The sequence below is a fragment of the Populus nigra genome, chromosome 11 (genome assembly GCF_951802175.1).
Source record: "Populus nigra chromosome 11, ddPopNigr1.1, whole genome shotgun sequence".
Classification (NCBI taxonomy): Eukaryota; Viridiplantae; Streptophyta; class Magnoliopsida; order Malpighiales; family Salicaceae; genus Populus; species Populus nigra.
Genome location: NC_084862.1, coordinates 2349013 through 2361310, shown reverse-complemented (window position 1 = coordinate 2361310; position 12298 = coordinate 2349013). Strand labels below are relative to the sequence as shown.

The 12298-nt window shown below is 37.3% G+C and overlaps 1 protein-coding gene across 1 annotated transcript; it reads left to right on the top strand.

Annotated features, from left to right (window-relative positions):
* Window positions 1–9289: 9289 nt before the first annotated feature.
* On the top strand, window positions 9290–11286 carry LOC133668646 (cytochrome b561 and DOMON domain-containing protein At5g47530-like). The gene is made up of 2 exons (XM_062088596.1): window positions 9290–10465; window positions 11038–11286. The coding sequence occupies exons 1-2, from the start codon at window positions 9290–9292 to the stop codon at window positions 11284–11286; spliced, it is 1425 nt and encodes a 474-aa protein (XP_061944580.1).
* The last annotated feature ends 1012 nt before the right edge of the window (window positions 11287–12298 follow it).

The following is a 12298-nucleotide window of genomic DNA, read 5'->3' as shown; positions in this document are numbered from 1 at the left end:
AGTGAGATTTTGTCTTCCGCTTCTGCAAAATTTGGTATTTCGTCAGTTTCTGCAATTATTTTGGTATTTTGTCTACCCTTCAGCTTTTGTAATTTGGTATTTGCATTCAGTTTCTGCAAATTGGTTTTGTGTTTTGGAGTAATCGTATAATTTTGAGAAGATATTTGTTTAGTTTCTGCAATCTCTGTTCAGTTTCTGCAATTTGGTATTTTGTTTTCCGCTGCTTTTGCATTCTGGTTCTCTGTGATTGTTAATTATGGCTACTGAAAGAGATGATTCGCTTCAGTCTGTGAGTGTGAGGTTGGATAGGAAGAACTATTCGTATTGGAGCTATGTAATGCGAAATTTTCTTAAGGGTAAGAAGATGTGGGGGTATGTTAGTGGAACTTATATAGTACCTAAGATTATTGAGGAGAAGGATGTTGTTTTGATAGATACATGGGAAGCAAATAATGCAAAGATCATTACTTGGATCAACAATTCTGTTGAGCATTCGATAGGTACGCAGTTGGTGAAGTATGAGACAGCAAAAGAGGTTTGGGATCATCTGCAAAGGTTATTCACGCAATCAAATTTTGCAAAACAGTATCAATTAGAGAATGACATACGAGCTCTTCATCAGAAGAATATGAGTATTCAAGAGTTTTATTCTGCTATGACAGATCTTTGGGATCAATTGGCTCTTACAGAATCAGCAGAATTAAAAGCATGTGGTGCCTATATTGAGCGTAGAGAGCAACAACGATTAGTATAGTTTTTAACAGCGCTTCGCAGTGACTTCGAAGGACTTAGAGGTTCAATTCTGCATCGTACTCCACTGCCTTCTGTTGACTCTGTTGTCAGTGAGTTATTGGCTGAAGAAATACGTCTTCAGTCTTATTCTGAAAAGGGAATTCTTTCTGCTTCAAATCCTTCTGTATTAGCAGTACCTTCTAAGTCATTCTCTAATCATCAGAATAAGCCTTACACAAGGGTTGACTTTGATGAGTGCAGTTTCTGTAAGCAGAAAGGTCATTGGAAGGCTCAGTGTCCTAAGTTGAGACAGCAGAATCAAGCTTGGAAGTCTAGCAGTCAGTCACAATCTAATGCCCATCGACCACCTCAGGGTTATAAACCACCACACCACAATACTGCAGCAGTAGCTTCCCCAGGCTCTATTATCGATCCTAATACTTTGGCTGAGCAATTTCAGAAGTTTCTCTCCTTGCAGCCACAAGCAATGTCCGTTTCTTCCACAGGTCAGTTGCCTCATAATTCCTCAGGTATGTCACACTCTAAATGGGTCTTGGATTCTGGTGCTTCCCATCATATGTCTCCAGATTCCTCATCTTTTACCTCAGTATCCCCTTTGTCCTCCATTCCTGTTATGACTGCTGATGGCACTCCCATGCCCTTAGCAGGTGTTGGTTCTGTTGTCACACCTCACTTGTCTCTCCCTAATGTTTATCTTATTCCAAAACTCAAATTGAATCTTGCGTCTGTTGGTCAAATATGTGATTTTGGTGATTATTTAGTCATGTTTTCTGGTTCTTTTTGTTGTGTACAGGATCTGCAGTCTCAGAAGCTGATTGGGATCGGCCGTAGGGAGAATGGACTATATATTTTGGATGAGTTAAAAGTGCCAGTTGCTGCTGCTGCCGCCGCTGCTACTACTGCTGATTTGTCTTCTTTTCGTTTGAGTCTTTCATCTTCTAGTTTTTATTTATGGCATTCCCGTCTAGGTCATGTTTCATCTTCTCGTTTGAGATTTTTGGCATCCACAGGAGCTTTAGGAAATTTGAAAACTTGTGACATTTTTTATTGTAGTGGATGTAAACTGGCAAAATTTTCTGCTTTACCTTTTAATCGAAGTATTTCTGTTTCATCTTCACCATTTGATTTGATTCATTCTAATGTATGGGGACCTTCTCCTGTTTCCACAAAAGGAGGGTCTCGATATTATGTCTCTTTTATTGATGATCATACTCGTTATTGTTGGGTTTATTTAATGAAACATCGTTCTGAATTCTTTGAGATATATGCAGCTTTTCGAGCTCTTATCAAAACTCAACATTCTGCTGTGATCAAATGCTTTAGATGTGATTTGGGTGGGGAATACACCTCTAATAAATTTTGTCAAATGCTTGCCTTAGATGGAACCATCCACCAAACTTCATGTACAGATACTCCTGAACAAAATGGTGTAGCTGAAAGAAAACATAGACACATTGTTGAAACTGCTCGTTCTCTTTTGTTGTCTGCCTTTGTTCCTAGTGAGTTTTGGGGAGAAGCTGTTCTTACTGCTGTAAGTTTGATTAATACAATTCCATCTTCTCATAGTTTGGGTCTATCTCCTTTTGAAAAGTTATATGGGTATGCCCCTGATTATTCCTCATTTAGAGTCTTTGGTTGTACTTGTTTCGTTCTTCGTCCTCATGTAGAACGTAGTAAGCTATCCTCTCGATCCGCTATTTGTGTCTTTCTGGGTTATGGTGAAGGTAAAAAGGGGTATCGTTGTTTTGATCCAATAACTCAGAAACTTTATGTGTCTCGTCATGTTGTCTTCCTTGAGCATATACCTTTCTTTTCTATTCCATCCACTACTCATAGCCTGACAAAATCTGATCTTATTCATATAGATCCTTTTTCTAAGGATTCTGGTAATGATACCTCTCCCTATGTTCGATCAATTTGTACTCATAACTCTGCAGGTACTGGTACTTTACTCTCTGGCACACCTGAAGCTCCATTCTCATCTACAGCCCCTCAAGCTTCATCTGAGATTGTGGATCCACCTCCATGTCAGTCCATCCGCATTCGTAAGTCCACAAAACTACCAGATTTTGTTTATTCTTATTGTTCTTCATCATTTACTTCCTTTTTAGCTTCTATTCATTGTCTCTTTGAGCCCTCTTCCTATAAAGAGGCAATTCTTGATCCGCTTTGGCAGCAAGCTATGGATGAGGAACTTTCTGCTTTGCATAAGACAAATACTTGGGATCTGGTTCCTCTACCTCCTGGTAAGAGTGTTGTTGGTTGTCGTTGGGTGTATAAGATCAAGACTAATTCTGATGGGTCTATTGAGCGATACAAAGCTAGGCTGGTTGCAAAAGGATACTCTCAACAGTATGGTATGGACTATGAGGAGACATTTGCCCCGGTTGCAAAAATGACTACTATTCGCACTCTTATTGCCGTAGCTTCGGTTCGTCAGTGGCATATTTCTCAGCTTGATGTTAAAAATGCATTCTTGAATGGAGATCTTCAAGAAGAAGTTTATATGGCACCCCCTCCTGGTATTTCACATGACTCTGGATATGTTTGTAAGCTTAAGAAAGCATTATATGGTCTCAAACAAGCACCTCGTGCTTGGTTTGAGAAATTCTCTATTGTGATCTCGTCTCTTGGCTTTGTTTCTAGCAGTCATGATTCTGCTCTTTTTATTAAGTGCACTGATGCAGGTCGTATCATTCTGTCTTTATATGTTGATGACATGATTATTACTGGTGATGATATTGATGGTATTTCAGTTTTGAAGACAGAGTTGGCTAGACAATTTGAAATGAAGGATTTGGGTTATCTTCGATATTTCCTGGGTATTGAGGTAGCATACTCACCTAGAGGTTACCTTCTTTCTCAGTCGAAATATGTTGCAGATATTCTTGAGCGGGCTAGACTTACTGATAACAAAACTGTAGATACTCCTATTGAGGTTAACGCAAGGTACTCTTCTTCTGATGGTTTACCTTTGACAGATCCTACTTTATACCGCACTATTGTTGGGAGTTTGGTATATCTCACCATTACTCGTCCAGATATTGCATATGTTGTTCATATTGTTAGTCAGTTTGTTGCTTCTCCTACTACTGTTCACTGGGCAGCTGTTCTTCGTATTTTGCGATATCTTCGGGGTACAGTTTTTCAAAGTCTTTTACTTTCATCCACCTCTTCCTTGGAGTTGCGTGCATACTCTGATGCTGATCATGGTAGTGATCCCACAGATCGCAAGTCTGTTACCGGGTTCTGTATCTTTTTAGGTGATTCTCTTATTTCTTGGAAGAGCAAGAAACAATCTATTGTTTCTCAATCATCCACCGAAGCAGAATATCGTGCCATGACATCTACTACCAAAGAGATTGTTTGTTTACGTTGGTTACTTGCTGATATGGGAATTTCCTTTTCTCATCCTACTCCTATGTATTGTGACAATCAGAGTTCTATTCAGATTGCTCATAACTCGGTTTTTCATGAGCGCACTAAGCACATTGAGATCGATTGTCATCTTACTCGTTATCATCTCAAACATGGCACCATTGCTTTGCCTTTTGTTCCTTCTTCCTTGCAGATTGCAGATTTCTTTACCAAGGCGCATTCCATCTCTCGTTTTTGTTTTTTGGTTGGCAAACTCTCGATGCTTGTAGCTGCCGCATCGTGAGTTTGAGGGGAGATGTTAAATAATATTTATGTAATCTTATTTATTAAGGGTAGAATAGTACTTTCAGTTTGACCTATATATACTTTATTTGTATTTAGGTTAATGCTAAGCATTCATAATATACTGATTATTCAAAATTCTAGCCTCCTTTCTCTATTTGATCTTAATTAATTTAACACTTAATACAGGGTTAGAGAAGGTAGAGAATTTAGCTTATTGGTATTGTTTAGCAGATTAAGTAATGAAATGAAGAGTCAGGACGTTCGATTTTGGCATTTCCCACTGTGCATAGCCTACCTACGGCTCAACTGACACTGGAGAGGAGTGAGAGCAGTAGAGTTCTACAAGTGAAACTTCGTGGCATTATGGAACAGCTGAAACAAGTAGCGGCAAATAACATATTTGAGCTTGAATGTAGGAACATTGTCATTGAAGATTAAGACTTTATAGTTACTTTGCTTTCACATAACTACGCTTTCTAAGCAAAATAATAACCAAAAACATCAGCAAATCATGTAAATGGACTTGCAGTTCTATACAGCAGTGTCATAAATTATTTTGAAGGGAAAAATATACAATATTTTGCAACAAAAGAATGCAAAATTGAAGAGTTAAGCAACCAAAGCAATCATCATTCTGATGACCTTATTTGTATCATGCACTCAAATATTTTCCAGGCAAATGACCATGGCATGCGAATTCAGATTAAAGTTACTCTCCCATGTTTTCATTATCATGCCGATCAATTACAGTACAAGTGCAAAATCAAAAGTAGAAACAGCACATTCACAAAAATTAACCATTCTCTTGTTTCTGATCACATTATTACACCAATGGTCATATGGCCAAGCCTTAGATGGGATGGTTGACTCAGAATCTCATGCCGATCAAGTACAGTAAAAGTGCAAAATCAAAAGTAGAAACAGCACATTCACAAATTAACCATTCTCTTGTTTCTGATCACATTATTACACCAAGGATCGTATGGTCAAGCCTTAGATGGGATGGTTGCCTCAGACTCTTCCTTTCTTTTCTGCTGTTCAAACTTATAAATCGCGGTCTGAAGTTCGTCTGTCCCTCCAACAGCTCTCATGGTGTAGAAATAAACCCCAAAAACAAATGCTGACAAGTCTCCAGCAACTACCAGATTCTTGGTCTTAGGTGAAAGGCTCTGAATCCAGCCATCTTGTAACCGAAACTTGTAGCAGAAAATGTGTTATACTGCCAAAGTTGCAGAAGTAGGAAAGGAAATATATGAATTAATCTGTTTTTCTAGACATCTTGTGGCCAACAAAAGATGCTTCCATGGAAGCGAATTATAGCACCAGATTCAAATTCTTTCATTGGAAAAAATGGAAAATATTACAAGAGGTATTCTCTAATAGAAATTGAAGTTTACAAGTAACAATGTTTTAGCTCTCCAGTTTTACAGTTTACTTATTTTGAGAAGAGTAGGAAAAATTATTAAGAGATGAGTTATATCAGAAAAGATCAATACTTTTATTAATTGAGAATGCAAAGGCTTACAAACAACTTGAAAGTGATAAAAACTCTCAACAAACATGAGAGATTATTGGACTTCAAACAACAGAATCTGCAGCAAATCTCGCGACAGAATCTGATTTGAAAAACAATGATATTAAAGACTGATTCAAAAAAATTGGTGCACTTATCTCTATCTTCTATTTTCAAGGCAGCTTCTCATAAATAGATTCTAACACTCCTCTTTGAGATTTATCTCGGATAAACCAAGTTTCATCCTTAGAAATTCCAGCCTTGATCTAGGAAAGTGCTTTAGTCATTATATCAGCAAGTTGAATATTAGTTGGACAATAATGAAGCTTTATAAGTAAATTCTTCTCAGCTTTTTTTATGGAATGAAATTTCACATCAATGTGCTTTGTCTTGTCCTACCATGTTGAACTGGATTTTGAGCAATGACAATGGCAAACTTGTTATTATAATAAAGCTCAGTTGGTGAGCTTTGTTCTTGGCCCAGATTAGCAAGCAACTTGTTTAATCATATTGCTTGATTTGTAGCAGCTGCTAAGAAGATGTACTCTGCTTCAGCAGTTGATTGCGCCATCACTTCTTTCTTTTTTGCATTCGAACAAATTGCACCTAAACTGATTGTGAAAACATATCCAAAAATTGTTTTTCATATCATCAACACTCTCTGTCTAGTCACTGTCTGCATATTCATTTAATTTAATTCCTCTTGCCTTTGAGTACTAGATGCCAAGGTCAGTTGTCTCTCTAATGTATTTCAGCACCCTCTTAGTAACTCCCATGTGAACATTGTTAGGTGAGCTCATGAACCTTGACATCAAACCAGCTAGAAATATCAAGCTAGAAATATCAAGTTAGGTCTGGTTGTTGTCAAGTATAGTAGGCTACCTACTAAGCTTCTATATGCAGAGGGTTCCTTAAGTTTCTCACCATCATTCTTTAAAATCTTCTCATTTTTTACCATTGGAGTTGCTACTTTTTTGCATGATTCAAGCTTGAATTTCTTGAGTATATCAACAACATACTTTGGTTGTGAGATAGAGATACATGTCCTGCATTGATATATTTCCAACCCAAGAAAGTAATTCATGATGCCGAGGTCAGACATCTCAAATACATCTTGCATTTCTCCTTTGAATTTTGTCAGCAATTGTATGCTGCTTCCTATTATAGAATGTATACTATATTGAAAATATTATAGTTATACTCTTGTGTTGTAATCTCCACCATTACTATTGTATATTGCCCTACACATATATATAAAAAAGGTTGGCTAACCAATAGGTTAAGCCACCCAATTATTTTCAACTTGGTATCAGAGTCTTCTGCTGTCAGAACTCTTCTCTCCCTCTCCCCACATGCAGCCAGCCTCCTCTCTCCCTCTCCTAAATGGACTCTGCTACTACTGCCACCTTCTCCCCCCACCAAATCGGCGGTCCAGCCCAGCTGGCCAGCCATTCAGAAGCTGTTGCCGCTGGTTCCTTCTCCCACCAGCAGCAGCCCCATCTTACAGCGTAGAACTATTGTTCCTTCTCCCATGTTTATGTCGTCATGGGGACAACAACTCCTTTTATCGTTGTGTTGTCCAACACTTATCAAGTGGTCTCATTGAAGCTTATGACCACCAACTATCTTTATTGGTGAATGTAGATGAAGCCATATCTTCTTGGACAATGTGTTTTTCACTTTGTCGATGGCTCAATAGAAAGTACAATGAAAAAAAAATCCAAAACTCAATTTATAAATAAAATATTGTAGGAAGAAATTAAAGAAAATATATGATCCAACACAGATAAAAAAAACCCCGACCCGAGTCTACCCGGGTCAGCATGCAAAATTTGTGACCTAGTTATATTATTGAGGTAACTTCATTGAAAGCAAATTGAATAAAACTATGAAACTTAATTATCAAACAATCCAATTAATGTTGAAAAGTGAGATAACGTTGTTTATTTCAAAAATCTGTGAGAAACCTAATAGAAAATAAAATAAAAAAATAACAGAGTCCAATCTTCAATTAAATAAATGATGAAGGATGAAACTGAAAAAAAAAGCTTAAAAAGAGGGGGGGGGGAACCAAGCAAACACTAATAAACCTTGGTTAATCTCTTAAAATTGCAACTTGTGAAATCTTAGATTCGAACTTAATCAAGAAGCTCAGGTCTCAACTAATTTAATGTTGAAGGATGAAACTGGAAAATATATAAGTTTAAAATTTTTGACAAAGTAAAAACAATAGTAATTAAAAAAACAATTATCAAATTTGATAGGAAAACAAAAGCATAAAATAAGAAGGAAAATACTAAAAATAAGGTGAGGAAGAGTATGTAATTTTTTTTTAAAAAAAAACACTATAGGAACTTTTCTTTCAACCCTCTTTTTATGGTGAATTTTGAAAGTTAAAAGGTTTAAGAATTTATTATGATCATAATAAGAATTAATTTTCACCATTAGTAATCTTTAATTAGCCACTATAAATCAATCATAATTTTTTTGTTGAAAAAATTATTCAGATCTTTGAAGGGTTGATCAAATCTTAAAAAGAAGAATTGATCTTCAAGTAATTTTCGCATAAATCTAAAAGGTCCTAAATTCTTTAAAGGGGTCCTTGAGACACTTATAAAATTTCAAATTTATTGTTTTCACTATATTTATATGTTTTAAAAAAACTTAACAATTACAAGAAAAAAAAATTTAAAAGGCATCAATAAAACTAAGTGACCCAAGAGATATTTCATAATTCATTTGAACATTGAAATGACACCTTTACCCTTTTATAAAAACTAACAAAGCTTGCAATGAGAGGTAAAACCATGGTTTTCATGGGATCTATTAGGCGTTACAAAATTGATTAGTGCTCAACACATTTTTTTTAGCACAATAAAATAAGTTTGTTGCCTTAGAAACAAAAAAATATATATCTTTTTTTCTTTTTAATATTATTTGTATAGTAAAATTATGTTGATACCTTAAAAGCAAACAAAAAAAAAAATAAACTAGCACCACGGCCTTGAAAAAAAAAATCTAGCACCAGGCTTTTTATACTTTTCCTTTATTTAGGCAAAGTCAAATGAAAAAAAAACTAATTAAAATAATAAATTGCATCCTAATCCGATTGGAAAAAAAAGATAGACCAACTACTGAAATATATCTCTATTGGTTTTAAGAATATAAGACGGACATTAACTACTTCAAGAAACCAAAGCAATCGAAATATTTTTCCGAGTCGCAAACGGAAGACGAGATCCCTATATATTCACTCAACTAGCCTTACAATTCTCTATCCAAAAACAATTCCGTCCCCGTGCTCCGTAGTCTCTAGTCATCACCGATCTTTCTTCTTTCAATCCCTTTTGTTGCATAAACATGGCCCGTTCTGTGATTTTTCTGGTCTCCATCTTTCTTTCTTTCTGCGCATTGTCATGCATAGCACAACAACAACCATGCACAACCTATAAATTTTCAAACAACAAACAGTTCTCTTCTTGCAACGACTTGCCTGTTTTGAGGTCCTCTCTTCACTGGAACTACCATCCATTATCCAGCAGAGTTGAGGTTGCCTTCAGGCATACTGGCGTGACCGATCGCGGATGGATTGCTTGGGCTATCAATCCAACTTCAGGAGGGATGATTGGTTCCCAAGCAATCGTTTCTTTTCAGAGAACGGATGGAAGTCTTGCAGTCTATACTTCGCCTATAACAAGTTGTGGAACGCGATTGGAACAAGGAAATCTTAGCTTTCCTGTCTTGGACTTGTCCGCTACTAATCAGAACAATGAGATGATAATCTATGCAAGCTTGGAGCTCCATGGAAACATCAGCACAGTGAATCATCTCTGGCAAGTAGGCCCAATGTCTGAAAACACTCCAATGATGCATAGTGTTTCTCCATCCAGTCCCAACGTTAAATCCATGGGGAGTTTGGACTTCTCTTCAGGAAGGATTAAAGCGACAAGAAGTTCTTCAACAACACTGAAAAATGTCCATGGAATGTTGAACACAGTAAGCTGGGGTATTCTAATGCCTGTTGGGGCCGTCATTGCAAGATACTTGAAGAGGTTCGAATCTGCAAGCCCTTTATGGTTCTACTTGCATGTCAGTTGTCAACTGCTGGCCTATATTCTTGGTGGTCTGTCTGGATTTGGGACTGGAATATTTCTTGGCATAAGGTCTCATGGTATCGAACATAGCTGTCACAAAATCATCGGCATTGTCCTCTTCTGTCTTGCAACAGCGCAGGTGTTTGGTGGTCTGGTCAGACCTGACAAAGATAGCAAGTATCGTCCCTTCTTCAACTGGTTCCACTTCCTGGCGGGTTGCTCAACACTTATCCTAAGCATATTCAACATATACAAAGGATTTGACATATTGCACGCCGCAAGATTTTGGAGGCTTACCTACAGTGGTATAATACTAACTTTGCTACTGGTCACGCTACTATTGGAAATATGCACAAGATGGTGCCTGCCGATAACTAAGCGTTCGATGTCAAATACCGTGGACAAGAACACATCCACAGTCCCTGCAGTGGCTGTAACGGAGGTTTAGATTTGGGATGCGTAATGCTGCATTGGAACATGCGATTAAGTAAAAGAGAAACTTGTCTGCAGCCGGTCAAGGAGCGCTACTAGTGGAGGAGGTTCTGATGGAAAATATTTGATCTACACTGTTTTAATGAGCCAAAAAGTAGTTTTTCTTTTTAATTTTCATTGTTTAACTGTAATTGATGCACAACTTCCTTTTATATTGAATAATTATTAATTGAATCCCTTTATACCGATTCTATTAAGCTTGGGATCTCTATTTGTTTTTCCTACTCTGCTATCCCATTCTGTACTGTTGTTTTATGTTGGACATCCTCATCAAAGTTATCTTTATTGTAATGCTCGTGTGGTGGTGCCCTTTAATTTTTTTTTTGGGAGATCACATTTCCACTTGAGGAATGTGATTAATACAGGGTTAGAGAAGGTAGAGAATTTAGCTTATTAGTATTGTTTAGCAGATTAAGTAATGAAATGAAGAGTGAGGGTGTTGGACTAGGAAAGCAAGAGGATGTCTTTGATGGATTTCCTTTTGACTTTCCTTGCTATTAAACCCGTTTTTTGTGGTATTAGAGCCAGGATAGCTGCATTGCGAAATCTGACAACGCAGTTGTGAGGAAAATTGAAACCAGGATATTGTTGAGGGAAGAATGCAATGGTTATGGGGCTGGGATGAAGGGTATGATAAGGGGTCATACAATTCCGGAAGCTGGGAACAATGGGGCTTATAATAATGGATCATTTGGGATTGGCGTAGAATGTCAAAAGATGTATAATGAGTTGCCTGACGTTTTGGAGATCAACAGGAATTCAGAGTTATGAGAGCTGTCATCAAAACCTTAACCTTGGTATCAGGAAAAAAAAAAAAACAGTTAGGAATGGCTTGAGTTGTTGATTCCAGATAGAGGACCAAAAGAAAAAATTAATTGATGGAGTTCGATTTTGACTAAGAACTTGATTATGGTGGTTTGGTAGTTTGAATTGTGGGGTGCTGTAGAGGGAGGAATGCAGTGGCTTGGTAGAGGAAATTTTCGGATGCGGTGGAAAAGCTTTGTGACTGTTCTTCTCTTGAACATGTGTCTACGTTTGCTGCATGGATGAAGGGGAATGATCATGGGGCACACAATTCAGGTAGCTGGGATCCATGGAGCTTATAATGATAGAACAGTACTTGGGATTGTGTTTCTTCATTATAATTTATGTATCTATTTCGGGTTTAGAATATGTTTGTACTAATATTTTACTCTGGGTTTTTCCTCAGTGATAAAGGGTAAGGACCCATGTCTGGCATGAATTTGTGGCTCGCACCATCTCCATGGTCTCAAGAAACCAGTCAAAATGTGTTAGCTTTATTGTTATTGGATTAGTCTACACTCTAACGGTGAATTCATCAAGCAATGTCTCATGGGGCATCCATTTGAAAGGAAAAGGGATTAGTTACAGAGCTTTTGGCATTTCCCACTGTGCATAGCCTACCAACTACTCAACTGACACTGGAGAGGAGCGAGAGCAGTAGAGTTCTACAAGTGAAACTTCGTGGCATTATGGAACAGCTGAAACAAGTAAGCTGCAAAGAACATATTTGAGTTTGAATGTAGGAACATTGTCATTGAAGATTAAGACTGTATAGTTACTCTGCTTTCACATAACATCAGCTAATCATGTAAATGGACTTGCAGTTCTATACAGCAGTATCACATACAATTTATTCAATAGGCATGGAGTACAGGAAAAAATGTGTGCAAATTTGTTTTCTGTCAAATGAAGGGAAGGTAGAATAGGCTAGAGTTAAACCTGCTACCCGCTCCCAATTGGTATAGAACCGCTTTCTCTG

What these genes read in the sequence shown, in the direction of transcription:
- LOC133668646 (XM_062088596.1), top strand. Translation starts at nt 9,290, where the DNA reads ATGGCCCGTTCTGTGATTTTTCTGGTCTCCATCTTTCTTTCTTTCTGC. An exon ending in CTGCAGTGGCTGTAACGGAG is followed by an intron (nt 10,466 to 11,037) that starts GTTTAGATTTGG and finishes TTGTGGTATTAG; the next exon opens with AGCCAGGATAGCTGCATTGC.